At 40.3% G+C, this 24,733-nt stretch overlaps 1 protein-coding gene across 2 annotated transcripts in view; it reads left to right on the top strand.

Annotated features, from left to right (window-relative positions):
* The window catches only part of pard3ba (par-3 family cell polarity regulator beta a), a 256,267-nt gene that overhangs the window by 36,525 nt on the left and 195,009 nt on the right, over positions 1–24,733 (top strand). For both annotated transcript variants that reach the window (XM_049469675.1, XM_049469674.1), the window contains exon 3: positions 20,304–20,466. In XM_049469675.1, coding sequence (XP_049325632.1) covers positions 20,304–20,466 — 163 coding nt within the window. The remainder of the gene's footprint in view (positions 1–20,303; positions 20,467–24,733) is intronic.

Here is a 24,733-nt window from a genome sequence, read left to right as displayed (position 1 = left end):
CATCCATCTTTATCTTGATTATATTCCAGAGGTTTTTAATTTGGTAAAATCTAAGAAACTCATCATTTTTAAGTGGTTTCTTGTTTTTTCCAAAGCTGTAGATGGCCACTGCCTCCAGAAACTCCAGCCTGAAAGACCTGTGATTGGGTTAGGCACGTGTGTGTTGGCTCGGCCACCCAGATCGGTGGTCAGCTCTGTGTTGGCACTCTGCCAGGCTGAAAATGAACATCTTTTGCCTGTTCAAAAACTTCAGCGCCTACCCGTGTCGAAGCGTTACGGACCGGCTTTTGTCTCCATGGCAACTCCCTGGAAACCAAGATGTCAAGATTCACGGGTGTTCGACTAACGAATGTGAAGGAGCTTTTTCCTCTCCTTCTCACCCACTCTGATTCTTTCTGCACTCTCTTTGTCCTTTTCCCCACCTTTATCTCTTACCTCCTTTAGTGCTGCTGCTTTCCTGTTTTCGGTCACGTCTTAATCTATGAGAGCCAGACGCAGGTGTGAGTATTGCTACAAATTGTAAGCAGTTAAATTGAAACGTAAAACATTTCATTAAAGCATATGATTTGGTAGAATGGTTAGAACCGACTTGTAAAAGCAAAAAATGTATTTTTAAAAGGAGCTACTTTTACCTTAAAGCTGATGTTCGTAAGTTTGAGGGCTCTCTCTGGTGAGAATGGTTAATTGCACCGGGCATGCGGAAGAATCATTTTAAACCAGGCGGGTGTGATGCGGCCTCCTTTCAGAGCGGATGAATCCAATTCAGGTTATGCTCAGTCAGACAGATAGAGCGTGCTCAGTTAGAAACTGCTAATAAATACGTCTTTAAAGGATGTAAGAGAGTTATTATATACGGTTGTCAGTTTTGTCAGTGTAAATAATGTGTATTAGTTTCAAATATTTTTAATTAAGATATATAATGTGATTTTTAGTTTTGCGAAAAAGCATTTGTAATGCAGGTTAATGTAAATAACTTGCAGTGTGAACTAGTATTATATGCATATTTTGTACGTTTGAAATACTGTCACAGTGTAGAGAGCAATTATTTCCTACAAACAGCTAGAAAACTAAATATGGGGAAATGCAGTTTGATGGCTTTCTTGTGAGAACAGTCACCTTCCCTAAGCATATATATTATACGTATATATATATTATATATCTAGCTAGCTAGCTACAGGCAACAAATACAAGCTAGCTAGTAATAATAGCCAAATAACTGAAATAGCTCTTGCCTGTTTAGCAAGACGAAAACCAACTTGAGCTATTAAGCTCTGAGTTTCCTCTTCTGAGGTCTCCATTGCTCCACCAACCATTGGTGTTCAGTAAAACTGAACCGGATCCTCTTTCCGAGGCTGTACGTGTGATGTAAGTACGTAAAGACGCGGGAGGTGGCCAAAAGAACTCCAGCAAAAAGCCCACACACCCCAGTTTTTAGAATTAGTATATTAGGCTTAGCAGGGATGGTCATTTCAGAGCAATGGTACCATTGAACACAATATTTTGTCATTACGTTTTTGCACAAAAAATTTACTCCAAACTAACATCTTTTTAGTCAAAGCAGCAGCTAGTTATTTGCGGCTGGGGCTGATGTGGGTGTAAGATGTAGAAGTGAAATCCGAACCCGTACTGAGTCATGTTAGTGTTCAGGCCAGTTTATCTGAGTTAATTATGTTAATATCGGACCTGATAGCAAAATTGGATCGGGTCGATGCCATCGCTAAACTACACTACAGCATTTTGAATGGAGATTTTACAAGGACAGTATAGTCTACAGCTAGGCTTAATTCATGTCTGGGAAGCTGCCTCCATAAGGTATTAAACTTAAGTGTAACTGTACATTTTACTTACTTTAACTCCTATACACACGCACACACACACACAACCACCAATACTGGACCACATCAGCATGTGAGTGGGTGAATGTATTTATGGACGGATAGATGGATGAATGCATGGATGGATTTTTAGAGGAATGGATGAGGAGGTGAATGAGGGCAGCTGCTATTAGCTTAGCGCAGAAAAGAAGCTAATTATTAGGTTGTTGTTTGGAAGGGGGCCTGCTGAGAGAGGCACAACAAACTAAAAACTTACGAAGCAGTGACTGGTGTGTGTGTGTGTGTGTGTTTATATGTGTGTGTTTGTTCGGGGGATGGCTGTGTGATGAATGAGCGCAGCCTTTTTTAATATGTGTCTGTTGTGGGAACTGCAATGTGCCAGAAGCCCCGTGGGGTTTGCGAGTGTGTGAGTGTGTGTGTGCGCGTGATTAATGGTGAATTTACCCTTCGCCTTTATGAGTGCTTATAAATAATAATAAGACGTGTCACGCGGCGTGCTGCACTAGGCTAAGCCACCTGCTTTTTACTGGAACCTCTAGTAAATCACCAGTCAGAGTGTGTGTGCTATGTTTGTGTGTGTGTGCCGTTCATTTAGATTTGCACCCCAGGAGGTTCATAACGAATCACAGCTACACACATTTGCTAATTGAAACCGCCTCGGAACGCTGAAACTCCGCGGCCGTCTGGGAAGCTAATGAGGAGAGCAACAGGAAGGAGTCGAGCTTTAAAGCCACAGTTTGACAAGATGATCCGCCAAGACGTGGGCTGTTGGTTGGGGGTCTAAAATGTAGTTGCTTTCTGGTTTTGTTTTTTTATTGATGCTACATATTACTGAAGCTAATAGCTCACCAGTTAGCATTGTGCTAATTAGGGATGCACTAAATATTTGGCAACAGAAAATATTTTGTCAAAAACCAGAAGTCCTTTTTTCCATTTTTGGATATATATTTTCAGTCGCCAAATATTCTCTGCATCCCTAGCTAGCACAATATGTCAAAGACTAAATAATTAATACTAAACAATAACTATAATATAGTCCACCAACCCCTCCCTCCCCTCCCAGCAGTGCTCAGAGCAGGGAGTGAGGGAGAGAGCTGGCAGTGAGCAGACAAACTGCAGGTTTAAGTTCATTTTACATTAAGTTCATCTGCTTGCAGTGTTTAGCATCACTTTTCACACTTACCGTATTTTTTCACTATATACTTGCCATATATTTTCACCTTATAGTCCGGTGCGTCTTATGTATGAATTTTAACAGTAATTTAGGAGCAGTAAGGCCACACAGGAGTATACACATGGTTCATACAGTCATAAAAAACCTGGAAAGGTTTTGGAATTTGAAAATAGCAATAGCCTGGATAAGTTTTGGAAAAATAAAAATGCCCAGAAAGTTTTGGAAAAGTCATAAAAAGTTGGTCTACAAATCTTTATGTTTCCGTTTATCAACAGAGAAAATTTATTTTACATCAGCTTAGAGTTAATTCAGTAATTTATCTCTACACAATGGAGCTCTCAGTATTAGCATTAGCTGCTAACCAAAGCGCTAAGTGCTAAGCTGCTCTTTCACATTTCAGAGGTGAGTATTACCGGCCTGTAGCCTGCTGATAACCACTGTTAGCACTGCTGGAGCAACATTAGCATTAGCTGTTAGAGGTAAGTATATCCGACTGTAGTCTGCATGTTTACCCTGTTTAAACAAGCTACTGTAGCGTAGTAAGCAGTAAGCAAGTGTCCCAATACTTTTACGTTTAGTATAGGATATGCTAGACTAATGTGGCTTACAAACACTGGGGTTAGTTCACAAATGTTGTGAAGTTTGCTTCCAGAATTTAGTTTGAAGGTGTTCCAAAATAAAAAAAAATCCCACCCTTTTTTGTCCAGTAATAATCAACCTTTCCGTGTAAGCTATTAGGGCCATTAAGGATTGTATTTTCTGTAGTAACTCATAACATGATCAGGATGTTTTATCACGTATTAGTTTAAGCACTAACAGCTCTTGTTAGGAGAGCTTCAGCCAGTATTTTCTTATTTGAACTGTGCAGTATGTTACAGTAAATTGCGTGAATCTGCCCACCATCATTTCTTAGTCCCATTTCCACACCCTGGATTGCCAGGTATAGACAGCAGCACGCAAACATCTGTCAATTTTTCTGATGAACAGATAATCACTGAGCTTCAGGAAGATTGCTAACCATCATAGTAAAGACAATAAAACTCTTTGCAGTGTTTTGAAATTGGACTACTGTAGCCATTTTACACACACACTCACATTTATTGCATATTTTTATTTATTATAAATTGATATTGTGTTTTTGAGAGTCGTTACCTTATTGTAAAAACATTGTAATGCTTCAATATTTCAATACTTTATACCACTATATAATCTAACATAATTATAAATATAGGACGTGTTTTGAACTCTTATGTTTAAATCCTTTGCAGACTTTAGGTTGTGACTGGTGCAAAAAAATGCTTTCTCTTACAGACATGACTGTACAGTATATCCCACACCTTCACACAGCACAGTTATTTTGTTATTAATGTTGTTTTGAACTGAGCTTAGATGTTAATGGAAAGGGTCACCATTGTGTTTATTTGTATTGCAGGCTTTTGAATTACTTACACACACACACACACACACGCACACATATACACACACACACACACACACAGTTACACCCTTTCAGGTGTGTCTGATTAGCCAAAGTCCGGCCCTAAGTTCACTTCAAAGTCTTTGAGCGAGGTGCTTCATTTCCTGTGCCCATTTCAAGGCCTCCTCACCATCCCACCAGTCTTTAGGACACTAATGAAACTTGCTATGAGAGCGAGAGTGTGTGTGCGTGTGTGTAAACGAGTGGAATGAAAGACAGCAGGAGATGTGGCTGGGGCAGTGTGCCTGATTTATCAGTGTGTGAGAATTTGTGCCAAGTTGTGGAACTCTATCAGAGCCGGTGCCATTAGTTTGGCGCAGACAGCAGGCCTGAAGAGTGTGTTTTGTCTTCAGTGCCGCATCTGGCTGTGAACTGGGAGTGTTGCAGCAACAGATTAAGCACTATTAAAAACAGCAGTGTTTCTGAAGGTGTTTTTGGTGGACGCCACTTTAAATCTCTTCTAGAAATCGTACAGAAAGACGTCTGGAGCTCGGAGCTGCTTCACCCTTTCAGGAGCTGATGGAGGAGTGTGGAAGGCTTCTGCTTTACTGCTTTGTTACTTTACTGCTTAAAATAAAGAGTAAATTACTGATAAATAGAGAGATACAGATGTATAGATTAGTGGAAACCAGGATGAAGATGGTATATGAATAATGGTACATGTATACAGTATAAACTGGTGGATTTGCATGGTGTTGTGGGAACTGTTGAAGCTGAATGGCTTAATTTGTGTTAGAAAAAGGATAGATGAATGTGGAGGTGGATGGATGGATGGATGGACGGATAAAGGGATAATGGTACTGGGTGGTATGACAATTTTTTTTCACGTTTTTTTTTAGATTCTGGCCGTTTTGCTGTGTGACTGGGCTTTTACTGGGCTTTATATTTTTATGACTTACTCTGAACCCTGGACAACTGATTTCAGGAGAAACTGGGATCAGTTTTCTGGACTGCTCCCAGCTTTGCCACGTTCACACTTCACAAAACATACCGCCAAAAAAAAAGCCAGACCCTTTCCCAGCTGTTAACTAACAAATTTTTTGTTAACCTGACTAATGCTAGCTTTGCCAATTGTGCTCTCTCTCAGGGCTCCGGCAGCTGATGACAAGCTGCATGACTGGGATTCGAACCAACTATGAATCTCCCGATTCATAGTGGCAGCGTTTAGCTCGCTGGATCACTCTGTGCCAACACTAGCTTGTGTGCTGTTTGACTGTGCCTTTCCACACAGCACTTTGCAGCACTTTTAGCTTCGAACAATATTATATCATAAAAAAATCATAGATAAAAAAGATATAGATAGTAAACTTGATATATGTGCATTGAATTAAATGGAAGGATGGATGGATCACTGTAACCACCTGGGATACCATAACAACCACCTTACCACCTGACCTTCTTGCCAACATCATACAAACCATCAAACAACCAATTATTTCAGGCAGTTGCCATGATGTTGCTTAATGCTTGCTATGTATTGCTTGGTAGTTGCTTGATAGTTAATGTATGTATGTAACATACCATGGCAACCACCTTGAAACACCATAACAGCCATCTACCACCCACTTTTTTCAAGCCATTGCCATGATGTTGCTTAATGCTTGCTATGTATTGCTTGGTAGTTGCTTGATCGTTAATGTATGTATGTAAGATACCATGGCAACCACTTTGAAACACCATGACAACCATCTACCACCCACTTATTTCAAGCCATTGCCATTGTGATGTTACTTAGTGCTTGCCAGGGCATTAGGCAAGCGCTAAGGAGGTTAGTCTTAGGAGGTTGCAGATGAATCTTGACCTAGCGTTTATTCTGCCATGAGTGGTTAAGGTTGTCCCTTTGTGATAAATTAGCTCACCAGTGCATTCTTTCTTCTTGATGATATCCCAAGGTTTTGCACTGATGATCATTCATCCATCATAGCCTGTCATCAGCTGTTAGTGAGTAATCCAGCTCAGAATAACAGGTAGCATTGCAGATAACCTGCTGAAACTCTTTGGTTGCTACCTTTGTTGCTACCTTATCTTCTAGGCTTCCTAACACAAGATTAGAGTAATCAGATAAATGTTGCATATATCATAGCAAACAGAAAAGCCTATGCTACCTAATAACTTTTGTTGAAAAGCTGTGTTTATTTGTCTTATTGTGTTTTGCAAAATAAATCTAAAGTGATATTGATTTCAATTATGATTCATTAAGTCTCTCCCACATATTAAAGTATTACTGTTATCTTATACCTGCACTAATAAAGCAACATTGAGCACACCTGAGTAAAATTACATCACAATGACATCTGTGAAGAAGATCTGTGCCGTGGTCCTTTTTAGTTTAGGCTGGCCTGGTTTTAAAACATTTCGTTTTACTTAACACAGCATCAGAAGGGTTTATCAGTGGGTTTATATATATATGTGTGTGTCTTTGTGTGTCTGTGTGTGTCTGTGTGTGTCTGTGTGTGTTTTGTGAAGGTAGTAATCTCTCACATCTGGATGCGATATTAAAGACACACACTGCAGGCATCTGTGCTAATCCCTGAGTTTTGGAGCTGTTTGTGCTGGCACACACCTTGGCATTCCAGAGCTTTTTGTGTTTGGTGTGTGTTTGGCTCAGTGTTTGTGGTTTTGTTCGTGTGTGTGTGTGTGTTTGTGAGAGAAAGAGAGTGTGTGTGAGTTCATGGAACAGCCTCTCTGTCCATCTCTCGACGGTTTCCAGCAGCGTCCAAAACTACTTTCCCATGAAAAGCAGCCGCTGCAGTACCGTTCCCAGCAGCTAGGGGGTGCTGGAACTCAGCGTTCAGCCCGAGCCCTCTGTGGGTCTCGTCTCTAAAGCTCGCTGCAGATAGAAAGGGGTCAGAGTTGAGGGTCCGAGCTTTTGCAGTAGGACCCTCGCGGAGGTGTTGAGCTGATATGAAGAATGTTTCACAGGGGAGAAAGGTGCGAATGAGCCTCTCTCCCTCTCTCTCTCTCCCTCTGTCTCTCTCTTCATATCTCCATAGCTGTGAATTCCTGGAGTGTCTGAGGGACCTGAGGAGGTTCTCTTTGTCCTCTGGTCTCATCTGGACTAAATCTGCTCTGTTCTCGTTCTCCTCTCAGCGGGAAACCCTTCGCCTCGTCTCAGCTCGACTCGCCTCAACTGGACTGGACATTCAGTTTATTTACTTAGCCAGTGCTAAGCTGTGTGAGACACTGGACACCTAATAAGGAATCTCACATGCACACGCACACACACACACTGAGTATGATGTAAAGTTATGGTCAGAAGTTTTCAGACGTGAACTGCATCATGGCAGTTCTAAGCTTACATGGACATAAGTATTGGGACACCTGCCAATTTCTTCTGGAATCGAGGATATTAAAAAAGGGTGTAATCTACCTTTGCCTATTTTTTTTCTAATACTCTACAGGACCTAGACAAGCTGTGTTTAAATGTCTTTGCACATCTGTGTCAGCAATGGATTTGAGTAGTTATAAGCATTCATTAGTCTGGGTCTCCAAAAGAATTGGAACAGTTACATTATTTATGCTGTAGACTGAAAACATTTGAATTTGACATTAAAAGATTAATATAAATAAAAATATCAACATTTTAGGTATTTACATCTAGATCATAATTCAGAAAAAAAATACCTTCCACCTGAACCCACACAATTTTCTTGTAAGCAAAAGTATTGGAACATGTGACTTGTCAAGTGTGTTTTGTTGCCTAGGTGTGTCCTGATGCATTAATTATTCAAACAATAAACAGCGCTCAATTTCAGATTTTAGTTTGATCTGTGCAGATTGAGCATTTATATTTAGAGGGGTAACCAACATAAAAAGCAGAGAGACTTGCAATATAGTCTGTGGGTGAAGAACAATCAACTGTAAAGCTTGCCAGAACAACAGTTTGGAATGTTCTGAAGATGAAAGTCGTCACTGGTGTACTAAATAACAGATGATTAACACTGTACACCAAGGAAAACCATAACAGTTGATGACAGAAACATTGTGCGTGCTGTAAAAAAAAGACAGTCAAACAACTGTTAGGGCTGCGACAGTTAGTTGATATAATTGACATTGTCGTCAATTATATATAATTATATAATTGATGTCGATTATAAAAATTTGTTGACTCGAAATGTAAAACTAAATACCAGGAATTTTCACATTTACGTATCTTTTTGGCATGTATAGGCTATGTATTTTTCATAATTTTTCACATCATGATTATTTAACTATCAAAATAATTATCAGTTGCAGTCCTTGTAGCCCTAGAAAGAGGACTACCATAGTTTAATGTTTATTTTTTTAATGTTTTTTTTTTTTATAAAATGTATTTTTCCACATTGTATATTAATATTAAACACATGAAACAATTAAGTGGCATATGGAATGAAATAGTCAACAGAAAATAATAGATATTTGACTATATTTCATAATTCATAGCAAAATTGCTGAATTCCTAGAACTTGCCTGCCTTGAGAGTAAATTGTTTTACTACAATCTAGCTAATTTTGATTGGTCAAGACTCCTTAATTTTTTTTAATCTTAATTTTAGCATGCTTTATCCATTCCAAGTTGAATCCAGCTAGCTAATGGTATGAGGCTATGCTAGAAAATTCTATGGAAGTACCAACAAATTTGTAAATATTCCACCCTGTTTGTACAGTGGACCACTCCCACTGACAGCCAGACTGCCTCAGATCATGATGCTACCACCACCATGTTTAGCAGTTTTAGAAAACCCACCAAAAATAAAAAAAATGTGTATAATTTTCTTTTTTTCTGTTGAAGATGAACATTGAATGTTTGTTAGCCATGTTAACTTCACATCATCTGTTCTATAAACTAAACAAACACACGTCAGATACCAGAAATATCTTGGCTCATCAGGCTCCAGTTTCGTTTAGCGAGGAACCTGAAGTCTCGTCCTCGTCTCATATGACTCTGGTTCTGAAGGCACTGCTGGAGAGCCAGGCACAGTGGCGCATGTTAATCTCATTAACAGCCTTTGCCATGTCCCACGCTGGAGCATTATGCAACACGAGCCACGTCTCTCGTGATCCCTGCTGCATGCTGTTTTTAGAGACTGACTTTTAATGGCAAAGTCAGTCACTGTAAATTCCACACAGCCATGATTGCACATCCTGAGGTGTATCGGTATTGCAGCTCCATTTACTGCTCTCTTACCTTCACTTTACTATATTAAGCTATTTCACATTAGTCGTGTTTTAGTCAGCTGATCGGATCAGATCAGTGTCGGTTAGGGGTGTCACGATTCCCTAAATCCTCGATTCAATTTTATTTCCGATTGTAGGGTCACGATTCGATTCGATTTTCTGTTTTTCTTTTTTTTTTTTTTTACAGCAGAGAGGCCTATGCCAGTTTTAGATTAGTCTATGGTCAGTCATTGGTTTGATTCATCAAATTTACAATATCTTATTTCAAAAGTTGGGCTTGATTTAAGTGATGCAAAGTGGTACAAGTGATCCGTAATACACCACATTAGGCACTAATGATCAAATTTAAATAATTTGATTAAGATATATATATATATATATACCATCTAGTGTTTTTTTTAGGTAGCAGCATTGTGCACTATTAAAACAGCAATGTGCAACATAAAAAAATAAATAATAAAAAAATACAGAAACAGTCGTGTACAAAATAATAGAACAATTAGAGCCTTAAAAAACTGAACTCTATCCTACTATAACAGTTAAACATGAAAAATAAGACTCTGTCCCTAAGAATGACAAGTTTTTTTTCTTTAACAAAGATATATTATTAACTTTATCTGAGAGAAAGATGATCCTTAAGGTACCAAAACTATTAACATATTTGAGGCTAGACAAAACAACTGTTATTTTTATATTTTCAAGTTTTTCTTTAAGAAGATGAGAATGTCCACTTTCTCTGAAAAAGGGCTGCTCTTTGAGCAGTCACAATGTCTGCCTTGTCTGCTACAGGGTGCTGCGAAATTTGCGTAGCGGGTGCTTGCGTAGCTTAGAGGGAGGGATTGTCGATCCTCTTTTTGACTTTGAGGCTCGAGACCATGACATAATTTTGATCGATTTCGATAAAATATTGATATCGTGACACCCCTAGTGTCGGTTAATACCTTTATAATTGGATTTGAATTGATATCCTGTGATACTCAGCATTAAAGTACACTGATCAGTATTGGCAAATTTTCAGCAGTAAGGTACTGGAATTGATCATTGTGGACCAATACTCAACTTTTAAAAAAATACTCTGATTGGTATCTTAATAATACTCAGCTTTAAGGTACTGTACTTGGATCAGATTGCTATTGGCTGATACTTAGCATCAGGATGGACTGCTGCTCAATGTTAATGTACTCAAATTGGATGCGGATCTAAGGATAAGACAGTACTTGGCATTAGGATGATCAAATTGGTATTGATAAATACTAGGGGTGTAATGGTACAGAAAATTGATGGTTCGGTTCACACCTCGGTATAAACCCCACGGTTCGGTATGTTTTTGGTAAAGTTGGTGGAAAAAATTAAGAGGCTGTGCATTCTGTATATCCTCACCTCTAAAAACTTGATAATAACAATAAATATTAATTATAATCATGTTTTGTTTTTGGGATTGAATTGGGTGGATGGATTCTGAGCTTGTCTGCCGGGCTAGAGGGAATTTTCTCCTAACTGAGGATTGATTGCGCAATTCCATTTGTCTCCTTTCTGAGTGAATAATTGCTTTTTGCTGTTGTTTTTCTATTAAACTCAGATAAAAACACTCATACAGTGAGGAGCAGCAGCAGGAGCTCCTTAAATAAAGTGCTGTTGTCATGTTTCTACAAACAGGACAGAGCATTTGACTCCACAGAGCTGAGCTACCATGACTCCAGTTTATTTGCTTGTTATGCTAGCTGGCAAGTGTTAGCTAGTGAGCTGTATCTGCTTCTTTGGTGGTGCTGTGGTGGTATGTGAAAAATGCATACCGGTATACCAGCAATAGTATTGACCAATAGCTCCACATTGAGGTACTTAGATTGGATCAGGTTTAGCTTATTATTACTGACTAGTTACTCTGCATAAAATACTGTACTGGCATCAGATCATAATGGACCAATAATCATTTTATTAAGGTAATGCAATCAGTGTTGTGTCGGCAAATATTCAGCGTTCAGTACTTGGATCAGATTGGTATTGGATGATACTCAGCATTAAGAAACATGGGATCGAGGAATCCCTTATTATTATGCACTTAGTTAACAGTTAGCATTTGACACTGCTAACTCTAGCTAACTTCTGTGAGTATGTGACTTCTGTGCCAACCGTAAAGCATTAAAGCTTGCTACAGTTCAGGTAGAAATGCCCGCTCTGATTATGTGCTTTCTTGATGCCTTGATGCCTCTTGGTGGGCGTACAGCATGAATGCGTAATCCAGTATATTAATAGCATCCTTTTCATTTCCTGATGGAAACCTAATATTGATTCATATCAGGTTGAGCCTGGAAGCAGCTCAGAGCTCATATATATTGATAGTTATGTTTTATGGAAGGTTGAGCGTATGGGAAGCGGCACGGCCGTATGTGGAGCAGCTCCAGTCCCCTGGGCTTTCTTGAGTTAGCTTGAGTTTGTGATGGGGAGCAGAATGAGAATTAGAGATGTATAGCCTATGGTATGATGACATACTAACACACATGCACAAAGACTGTACTGCTGAGTGAATGTCGCTCTAGATGACAGAGTGTGTGCTTTAGCACTCATGAGAGTAGTAGTCTCATGGTCTTAAGCTGAAAGTGGAGAAACTGTTCTCCAAACTAGAAAAGTAAAATAAGGGAGGGAAGGATGGAGTGGCGGAGCAGCTGCCATGTTACGGACTCTGAGCCGGTCCGTTGTAGGGAAGAGAGAACTGAGCCGGAAGGTAAAGCCCTTTGTTTGCTGCTCGATCTACGTTCCAACCCTCACCTATGGCTACGAACTTTGGGTAGTGACCGAAAAAAAGAAATTGCAGCAGAAAAGAATGTCCTCCACAGGGTGTCCGGACTCTCCCTTAGAGATAGGGTGAAGAGTCTGTTTATCTGGGAGAGCCTTGGAGTATAGAGCCGAAGTAATGTGGTTTGAGCATCTAGTCAGTATGCCTTTTGAACACCTCCATGGCGAGGTGTTTTAGGCAAGTCTGACCCAAGACCCAAGACCCAGGACACGCTGAAGTGATCGTATCTCTCAGCTAGCCTAAGAATGCCTTAGTATCCCCCCAGAAGACCTGGAAAAAATAGCTGGAGGAAGACAGGTCTGGGCCTCTTTGCTTAGGCAACTGCCCCCACGACCTGGACCCCAAAAAAGCGGTAGAAGGGATGGAGGGATAGATGTGACTATGGATGTAAACCCTGTTTTTTAATCACAGTTTTCATGCACATTGGCATGTTCTCCTCCACCAGTCTTACACATTGCTTTTGAATAACTTTGTGCCACTTCTGGTGCAAAAATTCAAGCATGGTTCAGCTTGGTTTGATGGCTCGTGATCATCCATCTTCCTCTTGATTATATTCCAGAAGTTTGTAATTTGGTAAAATCAAGGAAAATATCATTATTAAGTGGTCTCTTATTTTTTTTCAGTGCTGTATGTGTCTGTGCATTCACTTATGTTCTAAAGCTGAAATTGCCTACTATGTTGTCCATCAAATTCGCTGAGTTTTGACAAATTATTTCCACTGAATACTGAAAACAGGACAGAAGTACAGGACCTCAGCTTGGTTTTCTCAGTTATGTTCTGCCCAGCCTTTCCTTCCATGTTGTCTTGCATCATGTTTATGTACATTTGTAGCTGAAATTTGGCTGCGCTGGGTACAGGACAGAAATCGGATTTGGCCACCCTGTCCAAATAAAGCCTGAGCCGTTCAGCTGTGTGAAAACCATACAGAGACATTCATCCATCCATATGTCTGTCTGTGATTGTTTCTCTCTCTCTTTCCCTCTCTCTCTCTCTCTCTCTTTCTCATATCTCACTCTATTCACTCTCTCTCTGCATGCACACGCCTCATCCAATCTGAACAATTTCCGTTTGTTTTCCACCGCAGGGGGAGAGCGAGAGAGAGAAAAAATGAAAGAAAGACAAAACGTCAACTGTATCGAATAGCAGTGGCACAATCTTTGGGCCATGATTGATGCCGTACGCGCCCCTGTGTCGCCGGTTATTGTTTTTGCAGAAAAACAGTTACAGATGCAGATGATTTCATCTAGAGGTGCCTCTCCTCTGCCTTGCGTCTCTTCCACTGCTTATATTTTTTCGTTTCTCTACTTCCCCCCTCCTACCTTCCCTCCACATCATTCATTAAGCGGTTGCTCGCTCGGCCGGCGTCTCTGATGTGATTAGAAAGAGAAGCAGAGGAGGGGAAAAAGCGCTAACTTATTAGCGACGGTGGAATGAATTCATCAGGCAGAGGGCTGTTTGTCAACCTGTGGACCCATCGTGGTACACGCACACACACTCGAACACACACACATCCTGTCCACCTCTCGCCGACTCATTGAGACGAGCGTGACATTGTGTTTGACAGCTTCTGATTTCCTTGTCAGATTTCATTTGGCCATTGAGGCTTAACACACACACCTGTTTGCCTGTTTACAGTGTGTGCCCACTGTCTGGGTGGTCTGTCTGGCACAGTTCAAACCCAGCAGGCGTCCAGACAGAATTTATCTGCCAAACTATCAGTCGTAGACTTCACACATTTACAGTACTTTTACTGTAGTCCCTGGACATTCTTTCGGAACCAATCTATGTTTCCATCAAATTACAGTACCGTTTGCCGCTGAGACTTCAAAGATGTACTCTATGCTAAGCGTGGTCCCTGGTCAGTCTGTAGAAATGATATCCAACAAATTTGCAACCAGAGAGTGCACAGTAGAGACAATAGATGAATCCAGACTTGCTTACCTTTGTAATAGACCTACCCGATTTAGGCCACAGTATTAAAGACCAGGCAAGAAAGCAGATTTTTTCCAACCAGAGTAAAATTCATGTATTTTATTAAGAAACAATTACATTCCAATGAATTTACAGTAAAAGACACTTGTGTATTCATTAATAAACAGTTAAAACAATACTTTATTCTGCTTATGTTGGAGTAACTGGCTTTACTGTCCAGTAAAACCTTGTACTAGATTTTTAAGCATTGCTGTAAGGATTTGATTACATTTATTGACAAGAGCACCGTCATTCCAGAGAATACCATTTTACTGCTCCACAGTTCAGTATGTGGGGGCTTTAAACTTGTCTAGCTCACGTCTTGCATTGCCGCAAGGACTTTATTTGTCTACCGGGTCTAGACAAGCTGTGTGTAGTCACTTCATCTGAATGCATTCATTAGTAGGGCTATCCACAAATGTATGAATAGTAGGAATGATGATGCTGACCTTGCACCCTTGTTAGTGCATCCTTGTTATCCCGAGGGACTGCCTTTTCAAATACTCTCAAGAAATGAATAGAAAGACTACTTTAATAGTGGCAATGAGCTTGCCTTCACACTTCCTCTGGAAAGATCTGCTTAGCAGCAGCACATTGGAGGAGAGAGTATCCTGATGACATCTCGCTGCGTTGGGTGTGATTATAGCCTCTTAGTCTGGTGGATCAGCGTGTCGCACCTGTCATTATTATGTCGTATTATTACCTTGTCAAGTAGCTGTGACTCAGGTATGTTCCCGGTATAGTGTAGTAGAGTGAATTCATGTCGTCTGTTGAAACATTGCTTGTTTAGATCCACTGACCAATGATGGGCTTTTGTGTTCCTGACAGAGGACTGGTTTTCTGAATAAAATAGTTGCAACTATTGTGTTATTGCAAATAAATGTTACATAGAATAGAAAAAGGCCAGACTTTGGGGGGAAAAAAACAAGCACCTCCTGCACTTAAAGTAATATAACGTGCCATTCTTATTGCTTGACTTGCAGGCATATACCGTACACAACAGTTAAGTACACCATACTCCCCTATACTACCTTTTACTCCCTATACTACCCTGTCTTATCTATCTTACCCTATAATCCCTGTACACTACCCTTTAAAACCCTATACAACACTATACTCCCTATACTACCCCATAACACCACATGCTCTATATTCTAGCCTACACTACCTGTACTAGCCCATACTCTACCATATGCTCTCTATACTAGTCTACACTATCTGTACTAGTCTATACTACCCTATTCTCCCTATACTTTCCCATACTACATTATGCTCCATATACTTCCCAACACTACCTAAACTAGCCTATACTCCCTATAATCTACCAATATGCTCCCATACTACCTGTAGTAACCTATACTACCCTGTGCCCCTATACTGTCCCATACTACACTATGCTCCCTATCCTCCCTACACTACCTGAACTAGCCTATACTCCCTATACTACACTATGCTCTCTATACTACCTGTACTATCCTATATTATCTATCCTCCCTATACTTTACCATACTACTCTATGCTCCATATACTACCCTACCCTACCTGAACTAGCCTATACTCCCTATACTACTTATACTACCATACTACCATACTAGCCTGTACTACCCCAACCTCCCGGTACTTTCCTATACTACATTATGCTCTATAATGTACCATATACTATCTGTACTATCCTAAACTACCCTATATTCCCTATACGTCCCATACTACATTATGCTCCATATGCCATCCTACACTCCCTGAACTAACCTATACTCCCCATACTACCTGGAGTAGCCTGTATTACCCTATCCTCCCTATACTTTCCCATACTAATCTGTGTAATCCCTATAGTACCCCATAATACCATATGCTCCATACACTATTCTATACTACCTGTACTACCCTATCCTCCTTATAATTTACCATACTACACTATGCTCCCTATACTTCCCTACAGTACATGACCTAGCCTTAACGCCATATACTTTACCATACTATATTAGGCTCTATATACTAGACTATGCTCCCTATACTCCCGACCTTATTCTACATTACCTGTGCTAGCCTATACTCTGTATACTACCCATACTAGCCTATACTCCCTATATGCCCTATCGTACTCTATACTACCTGTAATAGACTATACTATATATACAATCCTTATACCATGCTGTACTCCCAATATTACCCTGTACTGTATTATACTACCCTATTCTTCCTACACTCCCTACACTATCCCATACTACTGTATATTCCCCTACACTCCCTATATTACCAATTCTACCATACACTGACCATCTTCTATATACTACCAACACTGTCTGTATGCCCTATACTACACTGTACTACTTTTTATGCTTTTTTTTTTACATTTTGAAAAAGAAAATCCTGATTGAGGAATAAACAAGGTATTACATTTAGAATATTGCTGAAGCCAAAATGTGAAAACCAGTCATTGAAAAGAGGCTATAACTGCATTATTATGATATTATATTATCTTAATATCAGAGACTTAGAATGATTATTGTATTTAAATCATAATAATATCTTTTTTTTTTTACATTATTTCTGAGACAGTATATCATTTAAATAAAAATATTTATTATGACAGACCTAATCCGGAACTCCCATTTGACTGCGGCTTTAGGTATACCGGTAATGGCGTTTGATTTACATGCAGCTTTGTCCGCTTTATGATTAGCTTTATTTAAATGAAAATGTGAACTAAAAAATGAAGTGCACGGATGTGTTTCATGTAATTATGCAAGAATAATGTCAGAATAGTAATTGAAATGTCATTTAGCTTCTATGCATTTCCTCTCTCTTTCTAATAAAGTGTTTGAAATTCCAATATCACCTGACAACACCACTCTGTAAAGGTGACGAAATTCAGAAATGGTAAAACACCTCCCCTTTTTGGCCCCAACTCTGCTGGTAGTGTGATTTCACATATTTGCATTCTCATTTACATTTCGTCTGTGATGTATGCACTGGAAATTGCTGGGGGGCTAATGGGCAAACGTGCCCCCCATTTGAAAGATTTTTTGCCCCTTAAGACACAAGTACCGACCAAAGGTTGCCATAACTGTATTGGTTTTCACGTATAAATATGATAAAGCAGTGTAAATGCTTTTACTAACAGTGTCATAAACCAATAACATTAAAAGTGCATCTACCAGTGAAAAATTGAAAGTATCTTGTTTGTTTTGTTTTGGTTTAGTTGGTTTTTGGTGTATGACTGTGTATTATTGTTTATGCCTTAGTATGTGTGGGTGAGCGGTGTCCTGCCAAATATGCCATGAGAAGTACCACACATATTGCTAAGCTGCTAGTGTCCATGGTATCACTATTAATGGTGACCGATATTTCCAGATCATCACACCAGCACTAGAGACTCTGCATCCACAGCAATGGCAGGGTTAAAGCCTTATACACTATACACTATAGGTTAGCATCGCTTAGCGCGAGTAAATGCCACCCGACAGTGCTACCAGTAAGCCAGGGTGATGTTAGCAAGTGGTTTGTCCCACATAGCTTGTTTTAACACAGTAAACTCACAGACTAAAGTCTGATATACTCACCTCTGAACAGCGAAAGAGCTAGTGCTGCGGTTAGCAGCTAACGCTAATACTGCTCCAATCTTGGTGCTGGAGAAACTTCACTGAAACTCCTGTATAACTCTGTACTTCAGTGGAGTGGCTTTACTGCTTCTTACAACCTGACTGGTAAAATGTATACATAAACCACACTGTCGCACATTGTCAATTTTTGGGAAAATTAAAGGATATTAAGTGTGCCTTATAGTGAGAAATATACGATAGGTCTGAACCAAAATAGCAGGAAGGAAAGGGGCCGAAAACTATTGGACTTAAGAACCAAAATCTAGTACAACCAAAAGAGATTGTGTTGGTCTGGATCTAATGAATCACAGTCCGAGTGAAAGTACTTTTCTAGATGGTTTAAAGCATAGAACCAGTTACAGGAAGCTGGGGCAGGCTATGCTCAGTCTTAAAACAATCCAGAGAAAAAGAAGAACCAGTATTATGCTAGAAATTTAACTCTATATCTACTATAACTGTAGATTAATCCATAATTATAATCATAAAAATAGTCTGTTGTGCTCATTCTGCTGTGTGACGCCATTGAAGGGGAATCTAATTCTGGCAGTGAGGTAGAATTTGACAAAACGAATCTGAGAACATTTTACAAACCAATAAATATAAAGTGTAGGAAGACGGGATGTGGGAAAGCTCTTAATGCTCTAACTCACTAAACTGCAGTGTAAAACCAAAACTATCTGGACCAAATGTACAGGATTCAGTGTAACAAACCTATGAACCAAACTCTAATCCGGACTTTTAGGTGTGAAAACACCCTTATTTCCATGCTGAATATATAATTGGTATGAAAAACCGGATTTAAGATGACCAGCCAAATAAAGAGTGAAGCTTCTGAATATTCAGAATATCTGTACCTGGCCTTCACACAGCCCAGATAACACTCCCGGAGGACACCGAGCTCTTTTAAAGTGTTTAAAAAACACAAGCTAACTTTTCTATGACCCAGCTCAGTTTCGAGAGGAATCACACAAAGAGCAGTGATGATTCCATCCCCTTATTTAAAACTGCAGCAACTCCATCCATTATTCATGCCGGCCATTTCACTCCTTTAAGACTCACTATCCTCCGGGAATGAGTTATCAATATTTCATAATCCCACCACACTCTTGTTCCCACACCACTGCTTTCATATCATACCACTTATCTTTCTTAGCACTTCTCAGGACCCTCTACTTATCCTTTTATCCTTTTCATGTTTTTTTTGGACCCACACAAACATTAAAATGAAGTGAAACTGAGTGTTTTCTACATATCTGGACACCTATGCTGCCCCGTTGTAGAGCTCATTATGTATAAAGGAAAGTAGCCAATAGGGCTGCAGCTAATTAATATTTTAGTATTAGAATAATCTGCTAATTCCATCTAGCACTGCTGGAGCACCATTAGCCGCTAAACGCTAGCTCTTTTGCCGTTCAGAGGTGAGTATATTGGACTGTAGCCTACACGTTTACCGTGTTAAAACAAGCTACATGGGACAAACTGCAAGCTTATATCGCTCTGCCTTATCGGAACACTCAGGGTTCCTTAATGTAGCGTGTTGGGCGCCGTTAGCCACTAACTGTGGCTAGCACTAGCGATTAGCTGCTAATGCTAATGCTGCTGCACCCAGCCTTAGTGGAAATCTGGAAATCTAGGCTAACTGTAAATAAACAAAAGCTCTTTACTCACCCAAATAAACAGTTTTCAGGAAAGAAATCAGAATTTTAAATAAATTGTTTTTTTTCATAAATTAGTTTTGTTTACTTAACTTATCTTCACAGGTCTCGCCACCTAACATCAAGACCTGTTAAATTAGAAAGAGAACATGGTGACACCCATGTTCCTTACTAGTGTCTTATAATGTACCTTATAATCTGGTGCACCTTTTGTATGAAAATATATCAGAAAGTAGACGTTATAATCTGGTGCACCTTTTGTATGAAAATATATCAGAAAGTAGACGTTATAATCTGGTGCACCTTGTAGTGTGAAAAATCCAGAGTAAAGAAAAAAGAATTATGAAATAAAGATCAGTCAATCCAAAACTTTTCATACATTTTGAAAGTGTCCTTAAGAGCAGTCACAAAGACTTTCAAAAATGTTATGATGAAACTGGCTCTCATCAGGACTGCCCCAGGAATTAAAGACCAAGAGTTAACAGCACCTCAGATAAGAGCCACCTAAATGCTTCACAGAATATTTTGATTTGTTTAACGCTTTCAAGTTTACTACATGATTTCTTTATGTATTCCTTCATGGTCTGGATGACTTCAGTATACAACTGTACACTGTATTTTTTCTCTCTTGTTTCCCAGCTGGTAGCCGTGTATGAGGAGATGGAGCTTCAGCAGAGGGCGGTGGCGAGTCCAGGAGGGAGTGTGGCATCAGGCTTCTCCAGCCCTGAACCCTCAGAGCCTGAGCTCGGCCTTCTAATGCCCGGCAGCGAGATCGAGGTCACCGCCAGTGCTCTAAAATCAAGTACGTCTACGCTTTTACCTGATCAGAATCTCCCCCGCCACCCAATTCTCTCTCTCTCTCTCTCTCTCTCTCTCTCTCTCTCTCTCTCTCTCTCTCTCTCTCTCTCTCTCTCTCTCTCTCCCACACTCAAGTTACAAGATTCACAGTAGCTTTACCTGCATGACTGGAATTATTCTCAACACATTACAACAATAACAAGAACAAAAAAATTAAGGCAACAATATTAAAATAGAAGTGATACATATTTATATCTACAGTATACACACTCAGAATACTTTTAAAAAACTGGAAAGAAAAAAACTACAGCAGTAATCTGTTATTATAATTAAGCATTCATACTCGAAAGTCAGTTCTATATAGATCAGCACAGCAGTGCAGTTCCAATATTAAACGTTATAGCTGGAACCCTGCAAAGTGCACTTGTATGACGAGTGTTTCTGATAATGTGGCCACTTGAGAGTTTAGACATGACCTAAGCCAACAACTGGAAATGTGATTTAGAGGTTTTGTTTAAACTCTTTAAAGTCCAGAAGGAGTAGTTTATGGTAGGATAAATGGCCTGGAACATACATCACATGTAGGCCACTGAGAGGCTATGAAGAATGCTGATATCAGTGAAGAGTGACGTCTGTGCCCTGATGCCTCACAAAGGCCCTTAGCTGTTCTGATTGGAGGCCTGGGGAGAGCCCTGCTAACACTACATTTCCCATGTGCTTGTGTGTTTTCCATAGGTCTGCTCACTGGACCTGGCCTGCATGGCTAAATAGGGAAAACATCTGTTTATGTGTGCTAAGACGTAAGCGCTACCACAAGTGAGCTGCATGTGCTTGTACTTAACTGAAAATGATGGGTTCTAGTGAAGGCCCGAGGGATGAAAAGCTTAAACTGCATAAAATGAGAAAGGACCTGCACCTCATTTTGGCTTGTTATTAAGGTAGCAGTATAATGGATGAGTTCTTCTGGACATAAGTCTTTGGGATGTGAATCTAAGTGAAGTCTTGAGATTTTTAGCCGCAAGTCTTGGTCGAGTCTTGAGTCTCTGGGATCTGAGTCGAGTGTCTATGAGTCTAGTTTCTGGGTTATCTGAGCTAGTCAAGTCTCGAGTCCCTATGTCTGAGTCCAAGTTATGCCAGGTTCACGCTAAATACTTTTTTGAGTTGTCAGTAGTTGTGCTGTTCACACTACACGACTGGTTGTGCTGTAATCACGAGTCCTTCAGTTGTTACACTTTCACAATACATGATTGATTGGCGGCACAGGGTCACAAATTACACGATTTTTTCGCTGTGGGAAATCGTAGACTCACTGGGCTGCTCTCCATACACCACTAAACACCAGAACTAGGGATGACATGCAGAGAATCTCTATAGAGGAGAATACGCACTTGCAGTGAGTCCGACATGAATAGGTTCATATGAAGCAACTGAGCAAAATCAAAGTTTATAAATGTCTGATGAGTTGTATACAGATATATATATACTTCTGTCCTCAACACAGAATTATATCAAATGTTTCAGCACCGCAGACATCATGTTTTATGGTTTTGAACTCGGCTTGAACTATGGCTTCTGTCTCCTAGTTACCCACTGGGTCAGATATCTAGCGTGCCAAATATTTGCCAGGCGTCTGCGACTCGTCGGCAAACAGTCGGTGATGAACCGGCAAGAAAAGTCTTAAATCTCTGGGATGTGAATTGAGTCTTAAGTCTCTGAGATGTCAGTTCAGTCAGTCTTTGGGATGAGAGTCTATGTTGAGTCAAGTCTCAGGGATGTGAGTTGAGTCTTGAGTCTCTGGGATGTGAGATGAGTCTTGAGTCTCTGGGATGTGAGATGAGTCAAGTCTCTGGGATGTGAGTCAAGTTGGGTCTTGAGTCTCTGGGATGTGAGTTGGGTCTTGAGTCTCTGGGATGTAAGTTGGGTTTTGAGTCTCTGGGATGTGAGTTGGGTCTTGAGTCTCTGGGATGTGAGTTGGGTCTTGAGTCTCTGGGATGTAAGTTGGGTCTTGAGTCTCTGGGATGTAAGTTGGGTCTTGAGTCTCTGGGATGTGAGTTGAGTCTTGAGTCTCTGGGATGTGAGTTGGGTCTTGAGTCTCTGGGATGTAAGTTGAGTCTTGAGTTTCTGGGTTGTGTGTAATGTCTGAGATGTGAGTCTAGTCTCTGGAATGTGAGTTGAGTGAAGTCTCTGTGTGTGATTCCAAGTTAAGTTTGGAATGTTTTGGATGAGGGACTAGCTGGGATCTTGTGTCCCTGGGGCGTGAGTTGCGTCAAGTCTTTAGGATGTGAGTCCGAGTTGAGTCTGAGTTAAATTTTAAGTGTCTTGGATGAGAGTCTGTGTTGAGTTTAGAGTTTCTTGGATTAAGTCTGAGACAAATCTCTTGGATGTGAGTCTGAGTTGATTCACAAATCTCTGAAATGTTACTCAGAGGTAAAGTCTTGAATCTCTGGGATGAGAATTGAAATTAAGGTTTAAGTTTCTGCTGTAACAGTCTTAAGTCTCCGGAATGAATGTCTGAGTTGAGTCTTGTGGGATTGAGTCTCTGCAATGGTAATCTGAGTTGAGTCTCTGGGACGAGTATGTATGTGTTTATTCTGTTGGATGTGAGTCTGAGTCTTGGTCTGCTCATTGTTCCTGGCCTGTATATTGGATATATTTGGGTTTGCCTTCCCCTTTTATATGCCTTTATACCTCTCTGGCATATCCATGCTATTAGGCATGGTGGACTTTATGACATCCCATTCTTTTGGACAGTGATTTTCTGCGGAGTATAAGCGCAAAGCACAGCAAAAAACACTTTTTTCAGCAATGGGTCCAAATTCAAGCAGCTGAATTCACCAATGAAAAGGACTGTCCACAAACATTTGGACACATTTTGTATGTGTGTTTGAAGTATGTCAAGAAATCCCATTTAATTTCTTTGCCCATTTTATGCCCAGTCTATGCCTTTGTTTGCTCTTTAGAACCGCGACCGACATCTGTCAATCAGTAAGCGTCTTTGCTCCGCCTCTTTCAACCTTGTCCCTGATGCTTGTTCTGATGCAGCTGCTGACCTGTTACATTGCAATGACCTTATAACCCACCTCCCCCTCCCTTTTCTTACTTCAAAACACTGCCTGTCAGTCACTGTTAGACACTGCCCCCTGCTGAGAAGGAACAAGAGAAGAACCCTTAACCCCTCTCAGGCCACCGAGACACTTAAAGGACGATTAAAGGAACAGTTCTTATCAAAATTCTGCCTAAATTCTTAAATTTCTACATCAGACTTGAATTGAACATAGTGTCTGAGATTGTATTACTGATTTCTACTGGAACAAACTTGAACAATGTACAGATACTCTACTTTAAGCTTCAACGTTACTGGATGTGGGTCTGAGTTGACTCTAGAGTGTTTAGTCATGAGTCTGTAATGAATCTAAAGTCACTGGTGTGTGAGTCTAAGTTGCGTGTCTGGATAGAGTTGAGTATCAGGTCTCTGGGCATGAGTCTGAGGAAAGTCTGGAGTCTCTAGGTTTGTGTCAGAGTTGAAACTCTGATATACAAGTCTGAATCAAGTCTCTGGGATGATAGTCTGAGTTACAGGTGCCAGAGAATCGGGTCTGACTCTTTTCTTGAGTCTCAGTGATCTAAGTCTAATTTGAGTCCATAGTCTGTAGGATACGAGTCTTGAGTCTTAAACTCTGAGCCGTGAGTCTGAGCCAAATCGTGAATCCCTGGGATTTGAATCTGAGTTGAGTCTTGAGTCTCTAAAATGAGAGTCTGTGCCAAGTCTTGAGTCTCTGGAATGAGAGTGTGTCAGGTCCCTGGGATGAGAGTCTGATGTAATTATGTGCTGAGTCTCTAGAATATGAGTCAAGTCGATTATTGAGGATGTGAGTCTGAGTTGAATCGCGAATCCTTGGGATTTGAATCTGAGTTGAGTCTTGAATCTCAGGAATAAAAGTATGTGCTTGATCATGAGTCTCTGGGATGAGAGCGTGCCTAGTCCCTGTGATGCGAGTCTGATGGAAGTCTGTGCTGAGTCTCTAGGATGTGAGTCAAATCGATTATCTGGGATGTGAGTCTGACTTGAGTCTCAAGTCCCTTGGATGTGAGTTGGAGTCCAGTCTTGAATCCCTTGAATGTGAATCTAATTTAAGTCTTGAGTCTCTGGGATGAAAGTCTGTGCCTAATCTTGAGTATCTTGGAAGAAAGTCTGCCCTTAATCTTGAGTGTCTGGGATAAAAGTCTTTGACGAGTCTTGAGACTCTGGGATGAAAGTCTTTGACGAGTCT

This window comes from Astyanax mexicanus, chromosome 21 (genome assembly GCF_023375975.1).
Source record: "Astyanax mexicanus isolate ESR-SI-001 chromosome 21, AstMex3_surface, whole genome shotgun sequence".
NCBI lineage: Eukaryota > Metazoa > Chordata > Actinopteri > Characiformes > Acestrorhamphidae > Astyanax > Astyanax mexicanus.
Note: the sequence above shows the minus strand (reverse complement) of the source record. Positions and strands in the feature narration are given on the sequence as shown.